Below are 17518 nucleotides of genomic sequence, written 5' to 3'. Positions count from 1 at the left end.
TACATCTTGGTGCAACCTTTATTTAAGTATCCTAATTTATTGAAACAAAATTTTTTTTTATCATGATCCAGTGTTTTAAAACTTTGCAACAAACGCAAAGCATCACATGAGATGCATACAACCAAAGCTTCAAATAAAACAATAGAAAATTTCCTAGCGGAGTCAAATGAAATATTAAAAAGAGCTTCGACTGATTCACTCGGTCATAGCTTCTCACAGGCATATTTACAGTTCAGTTTGGGGTTTCGTACTTTGTTCTTAACCCTGCCGTCCACTAATCCTCTTACGTCGGACTTGTCAGGCTTCCTCGAGTTGAGGTCGGCCAGAAATCAATACTGTGTCTTGGCTCGTCTGCGCGGGTGGACACAGTAGAATTTTTGTAGCGTTGTTATCGAGCTGCAGTTTAATCCTTGTTTGCCCAGAAAATGTAGTTATCGCTTTTGGAAGGCGTGGTTCCCACAGACAGTGAACATTTGGAAAACAGGGAGAACACAAATTGATGCAAAGTTAATAATCAAACTGAATAAGAAATTTTTTAATAATATTGTGTACCTTTGTCTTAAAAAAATGTGTGGTTGAAAACCCATGTTAAGATCATTAATTAAACATTAAAACTAATGAATCAACTGTATTGATTAATTAATTTAATGCACTATAAAATGTTGATAGTCATTCACATGCTCATAATCAATAAGGCCCTGTCACTATCAAATATTTGTCTCCAACTATATTTGACAATGTAGTTGGACGGCTAGTATTGGACGGAAAATGGTTTTCAATTTTCTCCATTATATAAATTTGGACAGACCATCTCAAATATGTTTAAAATCACGTTACACTATCCAAGATTACTTTTGGTTTGAGCTATTACAAACTTTTACATTTTAATCTTATTTTTGGAATTAAATAATATATCATATTGCCGGATGAAATTTTTTAACTAGGTATTCTTTTTTACTTTAAAATTTTTTTAAAACCTTTTTAAATTCAACCCACATAAATACCTGTTAATTAATAAAATAAATGTTAGTGATTTTTTTAATGTTACAGACAAATAATTTCCTATTAACACAAAATTATTTCGCATATGACATTCATATTAACAATATTTTAGTGAAATTACCTTTATAACCTATTTAATCGCACATGAGTTGTTCACCATTTTAAGGACATTTTAAGGACTCGTTGAGACCAAAACGTATGTCATTTCCATTTTCAAAAGGTACGATTTTGATTGGCTGGTTGCATCCAGCATCCAAACATATAATATAACTCGTTCTATATGAAATATATTTGATGGAAACTCAAGTAATCCAAATTGTCAAACATAGGTACATGGCAGGACTAGTGATGTTTTTGATGTCATTACCCTTAACTTTATTTGGCACAACTTTATTGGAAGGTGTTGGAAGCGAAAATTTGACTGTGTGACAGGGCCTGTACAGACTTACAGCATTGTTTGCGTAGCATTGATGGAAATGGTAACATTGTAAACTGTGTATGGGGAAAATATTTTACATGTTGAATGTGTTTGGAACATATTTTGATAAGTATTTTTAGTCTTTAAGCCTTCAAATGATATATCAGCCCTCCTCCAAGCTGCGTCTAACATTGCTTCGTCAGGAGTAAAGAAGACACTGTGTGCACACTGAACTGAACTGTGTGTGCCTTGTGTCTCTATTGTATAAAAGGCCACTATGTTTTCTAACATTTTTTTTTGTGTGTTTTTTGTTTATTCTCATTAGTGTACTGTTTCTTTCTAAATCTGCGCTATTTGTAGACAGCAACTAAGACCCTCGGGCTCGCCATTAGGTGATGTTCATTTTTCAAACCCCGCTATATATACATATATAAAGACTAAACGTTGTCGTGGTGATAACTGTAAATGTGATCTCCACGTTATCGCATAACTTGTTAGGTTTCCAATTTATTAACAATAGATGTGTCATCTCATCCTTCTTTCGGGGTAGACTCACGATTAAAAAAAAAAATCTCAGAACTCAACCAGGCCTCCCCCCTTCCCACCTTCACCCCTTCCCAACTTCACCCCTTCCGCCCTTCACCCCTTCACCCCTTCCGCCTTTCCCACCTTTAACCCTTCTGCCTTTCACCCCTTCCCCCCTTCTGACCTTCCCCCTCCCCCTTCCACCCTTCTGCCCTTCCTCCTCCCCCTTCCACCGTTCCCCCTTCCACCTTCCCCCCTTCAACCCTTCCCCCCTTCAACCCTTCCCCCCTTCAACCCTTCCACCCTTACACCTTCCCCCTTACACCTTCCCCCCTTCACCCTTCCCCCTTGCCCCCTCCCCCCTTCCCCCTTGCCCCCTCCCCCCTTCACCCTTCCCCCTTCCCTCCTTCCACCCTTCCCTCCTTCCACCCTTCCCTCCTTCCACCCTCTCCCCTTCCACCTTCCACTTTCCTCCTGTAAACTCTACGGCCTTGGTTTATCATACATAATTTAAGTGTCTCTTTTTTATAGTTCTAAAAAATAAAGTTTTAGTTGTGCAATCCGGGTGTGGTGATGCAGTGATTCACCGGTGGTTTGTTTTCCAGAGGACGTACGGGCGGTGGTGGGACGAGGCCCCGTCGAGAAGCGAGGTGTACATGCCGCAGACGTGCGGTGACATCGCCAGCCAGGACTACATAGGTTGGCAACTATCAGACGACACCTTTCCCCAGAGTCTGGCTCATGCAGGCGTCTCTATTTTACGCGAAAGGGAGTATGAAAGTGGCACAAGAAAGTGGGATTCTCATTTCTCTGGTAGTCGGTGTTCAAGAAAGTTAGCGAGCGATACGCGTGCTAAAAGATTAAGATTTTATTATTTTCGACAGGAAGTCCAATTTTGTACTAAAATTTATTTAATTAATATGCATGCTGAAATGGGCTAGAATTAATTCATTACTGCTGTGAATTGTTTTTTCTGTTTGCTTACACTGGACCAGTACAAGCAACATTGTGAAAAATAGAACGGTCCCTATGTTTGCACCAGCATGCTCGGCGGATGCTCGCACGCTAAAATATCGGAAGAGTCCAGACGGAGTGTGTGAGACCGATGATAAAGCAGAGCAATTTCTTCGTATCCAGAGCACAGAAGGGCTGCATTGTTTCAGATTTCTTAGTTAGTGCTCGCTTTTTTCTACAAAATGTTTTGAAAAGTTACATAAAATAACCAAATCTGTAATGTATTCAGAACTACATATATTTTTATGTAACAACTTTGATCTAAAATTAAACAATTCATTACTGCATCTAAATTTTCTGTTAATAAAGTCCAAAGTAAAAAGGATGATCTAGATACAAAAACCAGGAAGTAAGTATCCAGAGTTCTGTAATGGTGTTATTTCAAAAACAGTATCAAAGTAATGGCAGATTCTGTGTAAATAGAAACTAGTGCAAGTTTTAACAACAAACAGTAAATATGCAATGCTTATGTGAAAAAAGTTGTAAGAAATTCAAACTAATCAAAGAGATGTGAAAATGTGATTACCAGGCATGCAATTTGTCACCAAACAGGATAGGTTACATTCAGGTTTTTTTTTTAATGCTGCTTTTACAGAAGTTCTGTATGTAAGTAATTTGATAAAATACATAAATGTCTACCACCAACAGAATTAGTGAAAACCTTGCGTGACCTATTACCTGTGAGGATGGCTGAAAAGTTTTCCTGTACTTACGTTAAAGTGACTTTCGAGTGTGGACCTCTCCCTCTCATGCAGTCAATCCTAAAAATAAAATGCCAGTCTGTGATAATTTCTTCACAACAAGAGCACAGAAAGGTCACGTTTTTTTTGGATTTCGTAATTAGTGCTTTAGTTTTCCTGCACAATGTTTTTGAAACACAAAAAAATAAACAAACACATTACGAAACATGTTTGATTTACAGTTAATTAAAAACTCATTGTTTTCTTAATTTTCTATTAAAAATACAAAAATATTTATTCAGAAGTGTGAACTAGATATGAATACCAGGAAACATATTACTTTACCCAGCAACAATATAACGGTTCGTTATATGAAATAAAAGAATTTTCTTTCTTTTTAATTTGAGAGTTTTATTATCCGAAAGACGAAACAACTGAATCCAATCACTTTCAATATTTTGCTCACTCATTCAACACGTATATCCGTCTGTCAAGAATTGCTCGCAGCTCGGGCGATGAGAATTAACGAAAACAAACATAGCTTAAGTCCTTCAGTAACATCTTACTGTAAGTACATGAAATCAGTGCGGCCTCAAACCTAGCCGCACTTGGTGAAACACAGTCGCCACGAGCCAAACGCCGACGTCAGTAACCGCAATTTCTCATTAAAAATGTTCAAAAAGTTTCAAAACAACAAATGATTAAACGGCATGGCTTGAGCTACCGGCGTTAAGTTTTCTATTCCACAATTACTACAAATTTCGTGAGAAGCCACCGAACGCGCCCTCCTGGTGCAGCGATAGACAAACGACTGGTGAGATCATGACACTGTGTCCTTCACGCAGGGAGGGCAGTCACATGACCTCACCGACCAATCACACACCCGCTTCATTCACACTAACAATTTCAAGCCAATCAGAACACAGAACATATACACTGAAAACCATTTTCTCACATAGAAACAGGGGATTCCCTTTCTCCTTCTCTCTCCAGTTCCCATGCAGTGACGAGATATCGTTACAGTCTCTCTCTTACTGGGAAATCACTGTTTCGTTCTCACTCGCACTTACAGGCCTCTTATGCCTCTCTCTTTTTTTCGCATCACCTCAGACACAGTCAGCATCTGCATTCTAATAAAAACGTAATATATAATTATAATACAATATTCAAATTTAAATAAATAATAGAAAAAAATTATTGCACATAATATTAGTTAAATATAAGTAGCAAAACAAAGTTGAAAGAATGATAGAAGAAACATGATTATTAAATAATTATAAATTCAGAATAAAATATACTGGCAACCTAACCCATTCTTAGTAACACTTTTATTAGTAGAAAAGGCTTGTATACTGCAATGCTACAACAATCCAGAGTTCTGAAACATAAAGATAAATAAGTTAAAATAAAATAAGACAATTACGTATGTAAAGAATGTTAAGCCTGTAGAGTGAAGTATCTTTAAGATGGTGTTCTATGGTTCGGCACAGCCAGTAATTTGGCACCAATTGAGGTGCTCGCATTCAGATTTTTTTTAGTTCGCTCAGAGTTTGTCACTGTAAGTTTTTATTTTTGGTCTGTTTTGTAGTAGGTTAAAATTCACATTTTCACGTTTGGTTTTCCCGTTAAAACTACAATAGAATCTCATAAATCCGAAGCTCCCTCGTCTAGACACTTGGATAATCGAACTGGATTAAAAAAAAAATGTAGTGACTAATTTTTGTAGCTTAAAAACTTGTTTCTAAGTATACAGTAGTATTAAAAATTAAATTTAGTTTCGGGAATCGTATTCATAAAAAAAATTAAACATCAATTTTTTATAGTTTTGGTTTCCCATCTTAAACTTGTTTTAGGTGCATTTTAAGGCAAATTCCGTTTAATCTGGACTTTGGGTGGTACAGACAGGGCCTGGTCCCATCTAATCCGGATTATCAAGACACTTCTATGTATCCACTTATGATAATCTGACAAAATTGCTTATCCAGCATGGCAGTAGACCTATGCGAAGCATTGACTTAGCGAAAGTGTTTCACCTTGTATTTTTATATACTTTAGTATTTATTTTAATAATGAGGTAGTTATTTGTTTAGTAAAAATTTTAAAACAAATTTTTCAATTGATTTTACGATATTTTTAAGTACTTAATGTGACATTAAAATGTGCCTAATTCTGACTATTTTATTTTTGAAATAGGCAAAATCTTTGTTAATCGCAGCATTATAGATAGAAAAACTTTTTTTATGGTATAGATAATATTTAGTTGTTTTTTATATTATATATGTTTTTCATGAATAAAGTTAGTTACTTAAAAAAATCATCAGATGGCAGTTGATCTTTTATGAATGCTCAATATTAATATTATGCATGATTATTTTATTATTTTTATTGACTGGTGACAACTCAAAAATTTCCAAATCTCTTAGTATAAAAGATCTTGGTGTTATTCTTGACTCCAAACTATTCTTTCATCAACATGTTAATTCTTTAGTATCCTTTTCCCGTAGAACCTTATATTTAATAAATTATATAACTTACTATGCATCTAATATTGAATCCATTCTTACTCTTTATTTGTCCTTAGTCAGAAGTAAACTTGAATATTGCTCAGTTATCTGGAACAGTATTAACACCACCGATAGTGACAAAATTGAATCCATACAAAATAAATTTTTCAAAATAATTAGTTCTAGACACCATTAATTACCCAAATTAGAATCTCTTTCAAATCGTCGCATCCATCTGGATGCCCTGTTTGTGTTTAAGTGCTATAGTTCAAAAATTAATTGCTTATACTTACTTGATAACTCTGGTATTCGAGTCCCGCAGTTCAAAAGCCGCCTTCGATCCCTATTATGTTCCTTACACAAGAATAATGATTTAATTTACAGACTTATCTCAAATTTCAATAAATATGAAAATTTTATTAAAAACTTTAAATTTTAATTTTTATGATTACCCTAATATTTTGAGTAATTTTATAATCCTGTTTATTCTTCCCATTCTAGATCATTTAGTTAAGATTATCTCTGTTGCTGTTTTGTTTTGTTTTGTTTGTTATTGTGTCATCTTTTATTATCCTGTGTATGTTGTATTTATTCGCTTGTATGTGTCGTCTTTTATTATCCTGTTTATGTTGTATTTATTCGTTTGTATGTGTCGTGTTTTTATTACTTGTTCTGTGCACACCTCCAAAGCTTCGGCTGTTGGTGTGCATGTCACAAATTTAATAAATAAATAAATAAATAAATAAATAAATAAATATGGAGCCAAATTTGTTATTCACTTAACGAGTTCAAATATTGCAGACGTTAAAATATTAATTTTTTTACTTCAATCCAGTATATATATAAAATAAGTGTAATACATACAGACTTGCAGAGAAAAATTTTCGTAATTTGGCTCGGCATCGTGAATGTTTTAATCATTTGATCTGATGTTCTCTTCGCATCAGAAAACTGGTATTCGCACAGGCCTTCTTGGCAGTGGCCCCAAATGTCCCGGATGTAAAGTAGTTGATGACAGATGACTAGAGACCGGAAAAATTTGCGGGTTCAATGACCGCCAGGATAGACTCCAATATCCTCCACACACTCGGGAAAATGCCCAACTGTTCATTGGCTGCTGACTTGTGAGTCGTCTCGACCGGGTGGGCCTGTGATTCAACACTTCTACGAGTGTGGGGTCTCTAATTGGCCCTCGTTCCTGCAGATTAACAGTGAACCAATGACAGAAGCAGCACCAAGGTATAATTATTTGAATTTTAGCATGACACGAAATGAACCCGCAAATTCTTCAGGTCTCTAACCGATGGCTGCGGTGCTCTTGTGTTGGCCAGAGCTGGAGTTTGAGCAGGCGGTGTTCCCGTCCCGCGTGCACGTGTACGAGATCTACAACCCGGGCGCCGTTGTGCGCGTCTGGGCGTCGGACGGCGACCGCTGGGCGAGGCTGTGGGAGGGCGGCCCTCAGGTCGTGGGGCATGTGCCGCGCATCTTCTCCCCGGACATCGCGCGGGTCCACTTCCCCGCCAAGTGAGTGCTGGCCTAGGTGTCTACAGGTCACGCAGACGTCGACAGTCACGACAAAGTCCCCGAACAAACGGAATATGGTGCTGCAGCATTTTGCTAACTTTCACTTTTTTTTTTACACCTCACTCAAATTTACAGTCCTATGTCAGTAGACTCCCCGACTATCCGCGGTAATGACTGGTGAGGGGTCCGTGGATAACCGAAAAATATGGTTAAACCAACGTCGAAAAAATTGTTTTAGTCAAAAAAAAATTTCATTACAACTATTACACTTTTATATTTGTAATGATAACCAAGTTGAATCCTTAATCAGCACATTTATATCTCCATTCTTCTCCACAACATAACTCTGTACATCCTTGAACAAAAAACAAACCGGCAATACAACCACAAACAAAACACTCTCCATATCCGACCATGTTTCGACAAACAACACTTCCTCCTCCGTACCAACCCATAAACATAAAAAGATCACATAGACAAACGCAGTATAATGTTGTACGCAATAGGTAGTAAAGTGTTAGAAGTAATTTACAGAAAAAGTTGCAGTGTATACCACTAAAACATAGCCAGCTGTATTTCACATCCAGCTGGTTGATAGTTTTTAATTTGTGTTGAATGTCACATACCACTCGTTTGTGTTTATTATTGGACCGTACTGTCTAAATAATATGACAGAAAAAATATACTGCTGCGTTGCGACTGCTGTCTTGGAACTACGCAACAGCCTCACCGTGCCGTGCCGTGCCGTGCCGTGGTTCACGAGGGCATGTGGAACACAAGCGCGCACGGCTCACAAGGGGGTGCATTTATAATTGGTTGTAGCAGTTTCGAAGTTCATGATGCAAATATTTATGCATCTTACCAACTATGTATGCTATGTTTGACAGCATTTTTCATTTGTAATCACAGCATAAAATGCTATATCACATCAATAGATCACAAAAATAAATAAATGGTCAAAAATTATTTTTGCGTCCATGTATTTATTACTGTAGAGAAACATGGCACGGTTAAACCGGGAAGCAGACAATCCGCTCCCAGATAATCGAGACTGTTCACTTTGTCTTGTGGAAAATATCTCTGAAAAGATTTTAGCTTCTTAACATAAAATTAGGCATGGTACTGCTAATAGTAGATCTACATATTGCTTATTATGAATAAAAATTACTGTATGACATACAACAGTTATAATAAAATTTATTTTGAAGCTCCTATAGAAGTAAGGCATTCTGGTTTGGAAAATCAACTGTCGCTGTATAAAAACTGGCTCTAAAAAGAATTTTAAAATTGTTTCTTTAAACATAGGTGGTAATGACACATTAGCAAGCAATAAGTACCATAGAACAAGGAGGGAGATACAGAAGTGTGACTCTTACGGTGGAAACTGAAACCATGTGTTGGGCGACATGTGACGTTATCTGTTGGGTGGGCCCATAACTACTAGCAAAAAAATCTTGTGTGAGAGTTTTAAATACAAAGTGTTAGTTGTAGAAGATAGTTGCTGTGCAAAAAAAAAAAAAACACTTGATACTGGTTCGTAATAAAAAAAAATTATGTTCTATATAAATAGATAGGCGATGCAGCATTTCTGGTATGCCTCACCACAAAATATGTGGTTATGGAAATAAACTGAACTAATTTTTCTTTGGTTGGTTTTCTTGAAAATAGCTGGTGCATATTACAATGTAGTTATGTTAGTAATATAATAGTATGAAAGTTACTACTACTGTATCTAGTGGTTGGGCACAAAACGACTTCAAAAACTGTGTCTCAGTCTCAGCAATAATAGTTTCTCCCCTCTTAATGAGTATTAAACTTCATTGTAACCAAAACAATGTTTTGTTGTCTAGATGGAAAAAGTTAGTGAAGCTTCATTCTCAGTTTCACTTCAGTTATTAACATGGCAAAGTTTGTACACCCCACTCCCTAAAGTCTTAAACTCCATGATGACTAAGACTGTCAAGGAATGAATTTTCCTTTTGGTAAGACTGTGAAGGAATGAATTTTCCTTTTGGTAAGACTGTGAAGGAATGAATTTTCCTTTTGGTAGACAAATATTTCCTTCCAGCTGCCAAATAACCCTGTCAGCTTCGAAGTTTACCTTTTACCCAACATGTTTCTGTTTCAAACTTAAAATTTCCGTTTCAACACTGGCATTGGAACCTTACATTTATTTACATATCATCTGAAAGATTAACTTTCTAATATCAGAAATGTTTATCTGCGTTAAAAGGTTAATAAAGAATTATATTTATACAGTAAATCACTCTTAAGAAAATCAGACTCAAGAAAATTTCCTGCATAATACGTAGTTTGAAGAAATCAAGCACTAGACCTATAAATACAAGCAATTTTACCTTTCTAATGATTTTAACTTTTCCTCTTAATAATTTTAACTTTAAATAAAACCTGAGAAACTTTTTGTTTGATACTTCTTTGCTGAGGGGGGCTAAATTTTTTGAACATTACGAAAAATTCTGATCACATGAGAGAAATAGTGAGTTACGTGGTGGAGAAACCGGTACAGGAGAGAAGTGCATCAGCGGTGACGCCACTCCAATGCATGCACTAGTGGTGGAATGGGAAGACGGCAAAGGGAGGGGAATGGGAAGAAGTACGTAGCATATCATGCTATATGCTAGTTGCAATGGCCAGAAGGGAAGACTGCAATAAAATCAGGAAATGGGAAAAAGTAATTTCCCACTCTATGTTTCAGTAAAGATAATTTCCAGTTTTTTCCCATAAAATTGTGATGCTGCCCAACACTAATAATAATTCATTTTTGTTTGATTTTGACTAGTTAGAACTTTTATAATTTGAAAAATACCGTATTTACTCGCATATAGGTCGCCATCGCAGATAGGTCGCACCCATAATGTGAGGTCTTGAATTTGGTATTTAAGATTTCCCCCATATAGGTCGCACTGGTAATTCATTACACATACGCATTGCACCACAGTAAAAAAAATTAAATAAGAGGGCTGCAAATTGATGTAAATTTACCGTCAATAGCGACCGCGCGGAACTTGGCTCTATCCTGCGGCTCTATCCGGCCGTCCAGGACTGAGTGCTTGGGACAACAACAGCCTAAGTCATTCCACGCAAATACTGCAACTACAATCCAAATTTTAATTTTTTTTCAAGAGATTGAGCAGTCATAACGTTAAAACAGTTACAAGGTGACCTAAATACATTTGTTTGTCTCGTACCAGTATTTCGGCTAAGTTGTGACATAAATACAGTATCAGAACTTAACAATCTGCCACGTTTATACATTCGTGAGTTTACGTTTTTCCCTCGTGCATTTTAGATTGTCTCCTGCTATAATTACTCGGACTTTTACACGCCTAGGCTTAAATTATTACATTTTTTAGAAATAAAAGCAACTTTTCATGTTATAAAATATGTATATTTTGCGATTTAAAATGTTCATTGCCGACTATAAACGTTACGTTTTTCACGATGTTTTTAGGCCTACTAGCTAATCTTATCTACTCTAAAGTACCCACGGTATTTTCTGGTTGTTTATGGTTGTTACGTGACGTAAATAGCAAGATGGATTCTATTTTTGAGACGTAATTCACGTGAAAGCATTGTGTTGGACTAAATGGGAACTAAACTGGACCTGAAGAATATAGTGCAAATAACGGGAAAACGTAAATAACGGTAACGTAAATAAGGGGTTTCGCTGTATGTGTAATTGTAAATAAATTTGCCTATACCTATATAATCTTCTTTTTCGCATTTTAAAGCAAAATATTGCAAAAAAAAATTCCTCGAAAATTTAAAAAAAATTTTCTTCACATATAGGTTGCACTTCATTTTTTCCCCATACAATCTGGTAAAATTGCCGCGACCTATATGCGAGTAAATAGGGTACTTATTGGAAAATTCAGTAAAACTCTGTTGTGAAGCGTTTTGGTCTTTTCGACTGGGAAAACTTTTTTACAAGCGGCAAATTTTGTTTGAATACATCAAGTGCAACATTATCTCATCTTATCAAAGCAGAAGAATTTCGTAGCCGGTAACTTATTAAGTCTTGGCCACACCCTTTGTTGGTTATTCCATGTTATGTCATTACTGTTATGTAAGTACTATTCCCGTAGTCTCGATGGCACTCTTGCATATTGTGTTTCATCACAAATTTTCACCATATTTACCAAGAAAATTAATGCTTATGAAAAATACTTTATGGATTGGATATCACAATTCGAGTACATAGCGCATGAAAATTATTTAAATGATTAATTCCATATTTACTAGACCTTTTCCTGGTGCTGCTTTCGTCAGTATAGTGATTTACACTCTCTCTTTTAAAACACCAAGATACAGTTAAAAAAAAAAATTATGGCTGTAGTTCAGAAAGGTGGATGGTCATCTGGGAAGGTGAAAGAGGAGAAGCAAAACAAACCCGGTGACAAACTTATTTGCACCTCTTCTTCACCCTCCATATCTTATCCGTCACGCCTGTGCAGAGGTTCAGGATGCTCAGAACTAAATTGGCATAAGTGATACAGTTTACTGGCAGAGCATGTACATAGTTTTCCAACTAATTGGATGTTCAGGAGCCGGTAATTAACGTCATTTTAAAGTGGCATAAGTGACACTTTTAAGAGTTAGAGCATGTAGTTTTTCAACAAAGCCATTTCCAATGGCGAGACACAAGTTTGAGATTATAATACGACCTCCTCTTTTAGTTTCCACAGCTTTGGTAAAAATCATAGCATTATAGCAGGTAATTATACGGTATTAAACATCTTCTATTAGAGAAAATAAGTTATGCATGTATTCAAAATTATGATAGCTTACATGACCTGTAAAAGCAACAAATGCATGAGAACTGACTGAATAAATTGATAGAAAAATCCCCTGATTCTGAAGGCATGATCGTGTATATCTTGATCCCGTGGAAAATTATGCATTTTGTTTAAACTTAGTACGTTTAAAGATCCTGGCCAGAATAAAACTCAACTATCACTATCAAAATGAATTAGGTCAGCTCTTATGGAAATTTGCAATCATATTTCATTGTTAAATCTATTTTGCTATCTTTCAAGATACTTAATTAAATCAGCAAGCATATTGTATCGCAAGATCATGCCATCAGGAAAATGGTGCTTTTTTTTCCATGTGCATGAATTGACTAAGTGTTGTCTTTGAAAATAGTGTGTTAAGAACTGTTTTGGCAGAACAGTATTTGCAGAGGTCTAGTCTTTAGTCCGCCATTCTATAGTTTGGCAATCCTGTTACCAGACACCAATCAAGCCACTTGCATATCAGATATTTCGGGTGTGTTCTGGCTGTTGACCTCGTACACGCGATATGGAGCTTTTGCCATTAATAGTCATGACTTAGAGCCAACATTTTATGGTGTCATAAAAAAAAAGCTAATTTCATGATTAAAAATTGTGGATTTCTTCTTTATCATTAAAAATTAAAACACATAAGTATAATAAGTACATTTATAGAGCACAATTACAATAATCAACTGATTCAACAGTAGTATACAGTATAAAAGACCAAAATCATTTAGTATACAGTATAAAAGACCAAAATCATTTAGTATACAGTATAAAAGACCAAAATCATTATACTTGTTATTACATTATACTCATGCTGTTTCTATGTAGGCTTTACCCATGTCTGTTAGATGTCAGCTATAGGTTGCTTTTATTTACATTGAAAAAAAAAGACAGAGAATTTTTTTACTCATTATAAAAAAAATTATAGGTTTTTAATGAAAACCGAACTAAAGATTTATGAAATCAACTGTATATTTCAATAGCTTTAGTGAGGTAATTGAGGTGAATTTTTCTGCATTTCAGTGTTATGAGTAGAGACCTGAAAAATTTGTGGTTTTTTTTCGTTTTATGTTAAAAAATCAAATAATTATACCTCAGTACTGCTCCTGTCATTGGTTCACTGTTAATCTGAAGGACTGAGGGACCAACTAGAGACCCCTCACTCGTAGAAGTGTCGGATCACGGGCCACACCAGTCGAGACGACTCACAAGTCAGCGGCCATGAACAGTTGGCATTTGCCCGAGTGTGTAGAGGATATTGGAGACTATCCTGGAGGTCATTGAACCCGCGAGTTTTTCCGGTTTCTAGTCATGAGGTGTTTTTGACTTGCGTTGGTGGTGTGTTGACTGATGTGGCCATGTGGTAGTGACGGTGGAATGAAATGACAGAGTGTGCGAGTGGCGTGGTTCGCAGGCTGCTGCGGCTGGAGTTCAGCCACCGCCACCTGGACTACTACACGGAGATAGACGCCGTGCTGCTGGCGGGGAGCAAGCGCGCGCCGGCCCGGGGTGGAGGGAGCGGAGGGGGCTGCGACCAGGCAAGCGTGGGCAGCCTGGCGTCCCACATCCTCGACCTGAACATCCACAGCATCCCGGCGCAGGTAGCTAGCTAGCATGCACGCATGGTCCTCTCTCCCCGCTCGGGTCGTTTCGCTTGGCTGTGGAGCTGCCGTGTGGACGCTTGTACAAGACAACCTCCCACCACAGTCCGGCATTCTGTAGTCGTCTCTCCCCTCTGGTCCCCCCTGGCACTCGGGTCGTTTCGCTCGGCCGTGGAGCTGCCGTATGGACGCTCGTACAAGACAACCTCCCACCACAGTCCGGCATTCTGTAGTCGACGTATTCTGCTATCGGACCCCAAACCACCTCTAGAATTATATCGGCTGTGTTCTGGCCGTGTTGGCCTCGGCCACCGACTACAGCGCTGAATGCATTTTTGCTTGCTTGTTTTGTTGTCAGTTTCCAATTCAGTACAGTGTTTCGTGTTTTCCTGTGGGCTGGATTTCACATTTAACTGGTAAATTTTTTGTAATTTATTTATTTATTTTTTTTACATGGCAGCATATTACAACTGGATTTAAATGCCAAGTACCAAAATAAGATGACCAGTGATTATATTGCAGTTGATCGTACGGTTAATTACTGTGTACTGTGTTTTTTATTGCATGATCGTCACACGTTTTGTGCTAAAATAAAGTTTTAAAATGTAAGGGTGTGACTTTTATGCGAGAAAAGCATTTTTGTTGATGTTAAAGTTTTTCATAAAAACTAAACGTGTTGCATGGAAAGTACGTTTAATTAAAAACCAGAGTATGCAGATACATGGCAAACAATTTAAATAAATTAACCATGCCACAAAAACATATTTCATTTAACTGATAATCATGTGGTAAAAAACCCTGTATTAATTTCCTTTGGTATTACCGTTAACATTAAATTGACATTCGATTATCCATAAAAATTGCTTACCAGCATGGCCTTGGAATTGAATGTGCCGGATTAAAAACCTTTCACTGAATATTATCAATTTTTTTTTAGCAACTTAAGTTGTTAATTTTTGTTGTGATTTTTGGATTAAAAATTAATCTTTTAAACCTAAAATTCTTTCTGAAAATTACAAAAATATTATTTGCAGAATGCCTACCTAATGAACAAATACAAATTTCAAGCTTTGTTCATGATATTTAAAAAAAAAATTTCTTAGAACTTATTTATACCGCAGAGTGATATTAATCCATGTATAAATTAAGAAAAATTAAACATAGGCCAATTTTATAAGAAACACATTTACTATTCGCAGGAATGAAACAGTTTTTAATTTAGGAATTAAAATTTTATGTTTTAAGTAGATAGTCTCCAACAGTAATATAATAAACAGCATAAGAGTCTTCTTGGATTCCACCCATCTTCCATTCTCCTATCACGGCAAGAGGGGCATCTAGCCTAACCGTTACGCTTGAGACCGTCTTTCACTAGAAGCAACGCCGTAACTCAGGAGTCACTCCTAACAGTTTTATTTTTATGATTAATTTTATAATGGTAGTTGTTTATTGAAAATTACTGTTTTGATTAGGTGTATGCAAATTCATCCATCTACTTGATGCTGTTTTTTTATAGTTTTTTTTGTCTTTGTGTATATTTTTTTCTTTGTTTTGTTATTGATTTTATTTGTATCTGTATAAGTTTTTGTTTGTATATATGTATGTATGATGTCGACCACTTTGGCTCTTAGCTGTAGGTAAACATGTTACAATTTAAATTAATAAATAAATAGATCACATACACTTATAAAAAATGTATTTAATACAGTAGAATCCTGTTAGTGTTCCTGCTTATAATGCTTTCCTGCTTATAGCATTATAATTTTTTTAAGTCCCAACATTTTCCCCATAAGGACAATGTATTTATTTCCTAGTGCATTCCCTGCTTATAATGTTTGCTTTACAAATTTCAATAAATGCTAAGAAAAAAAAGTTTTAAAAACCTAACTGTTCCAACACTTATCCCATCTGTGCAGTTTTAACATGTTAAAAGGTTTACTTTATGCTTTACGTGTTGTTCTGTTTACAATCACTACTGTACCATAGATGTAGATTGTTCAAATAAGATTGTATGGATAAACAAAATGTGTGCCAGAACACTAGCGCTACATGTTAGTGCTAGCTAACTCTGTGCATTCATTAGGTTAAAAGAACATAACGTTCGCAGTTACGAGTTTGTTGGCACCGTTGGCTTTAATGGGGAAAAAATTACAAATCCTTCCATTCCTTGCCATTCTATTCCAGATGTATGTACTTAGTCCTACAATATTTTAGTTTGCCAACTATTCCGCAATGACAAGAATAAAAAACTTAGTGTTTTCGTAAATTGTTTTACAGTAATGTGGCAGTGTGTTTGAAAAGACAAATAAAATAGAAGCTGGAAGCATGATGAAGTTGAAAAATTGTTGGCTTTGTTAAGAAAATTCGAGCATTGAGTGCATCCATCAGTGGTTTCAATTTAAATTGGTTTATATAGCTTGATGAGTCCATTGGTAAAAAGTTCACACCTTGATAATTGCTAAATTTATATTTCCTGCTTAGATGTTTTTTTCCTAAAACCCCTGAAAAAAACATTTACTGTATATATTTACTTTTAAAGGAACTTTAAAACGCATAGCTAAAAAAAATTTGATAGGGATAGTCCAGGGGTCGGCAACCTGCGGCTCGCGAGCCACATGCGGCTCTTTGGATGTGAAGCTGCGGCTCTTTAGTTCCGTTCCAGAAATACTACGTCACCAGGTCGTTTATACAGAAAATACTTTTTTATTACAAACCAGTAGTAAGCCTGGTTTTTTTCCACGCTTGTTATATTTTACTAAACAATATGTCATCAAGCAGTTAAATTATCAATTTGTCATCCGCCCGAGGTTTTCGTTTTACTAGTACTTACAGGCTGTGCTGTTAGTAAGTGTTTAATTGTTTTAATTTTTTACTAATATAATAAGTAATTATCTAATAAGACCATATATATTATCTAATTTGTTGTGAAAAAACACTACTTATATATGAATAAATTTTTCTTTTGAATAAATAGATTAGTTTTTTTATCAAAAAAACTTTATTATGCAAGTACTATTTATTGTTGGCAAGAAAATTTTTTGTGGCTCTTTAAAAACTTTGAAATTTTGTAAATTGTAATTTTTGGCTCTTCCGACTCAAAAGGTTGCCGACCCCTGGGATAGTCTAATTTACGGTGTATCAAAAAATTATGACTGCTCTGAGGTTATACCAAGAGCTTCATAACCTATTTATTTCATGTATTTCCCACATCAAAATACTGTATTGAAACAGGTATAGAGAATTACCACTGCATATATACATTAAAAAAATTCTGTAGCAAAAGATTAAAATTACTTGCGTATTTCAAATCATTGAGACAGCATTGCCCGCTGTCAGGGGCGCAACAACTAAATTTCCAAAGGGGGGGGGGGCAATATACCTTTTTATAAAGAATCATCGATCCCCCCAATTGAAGCAGGGGATCTGGGGGTCCTCCCCCGGGAAAATT

The 17518-nt window shown here is 36.1% G+C and overlaps 1 protein-coding gene across 5 annotated transcripts in view; it reads left to right on the top strand.

Moving 5' to 3' along the window:
* Nucleotides 1-17518, top strand: part of LOC134540972 (F-box/LRR-repeat protein 4) — a 69590-nt gene that overhangs the window by 3389 nt on the left and 48683 nt on the right. For all 5 annotated transcript variants that reach the window (XM_063384066.1, XM_063384067.1, XM_063384065.1 and 2 more), the window contains exons 2-4: nucleotides 2551-2644; nucleotides 7475-7667; nucleotides 13884-14070. In XM_063384066.1, coding sequence (XP_063240136.1) covers nucleotides 2551-2644; nucleotides 7475-7667; nucleotides 13884-14070 — 474 coding nt within the window. The remainder of the gene's footprint in view (nucleotides 1-2550; nucleotides 2645-7474; nucleotides 7668-13883; nucleotides 14071-17518) is intronic.

The sequence above is a fragment of the Bacillus rossius genome, chromosome 17, assembly GCF_032445375.1.
Source record: "Bacillus rossius redtenbacheri isolate Brsri chromosome 17, Brsri_v3, whole genome shotgun sequence".
Lineage (NCBI taxonomy): Eukaryota > Metazoa > Arthropoda > Insecta > Phasmatodea > Bacillidae > Bacillus > Bacillus rossius.
This window is presented reverse-complemented; position numbering and strand designations above follow the sequence as displayed.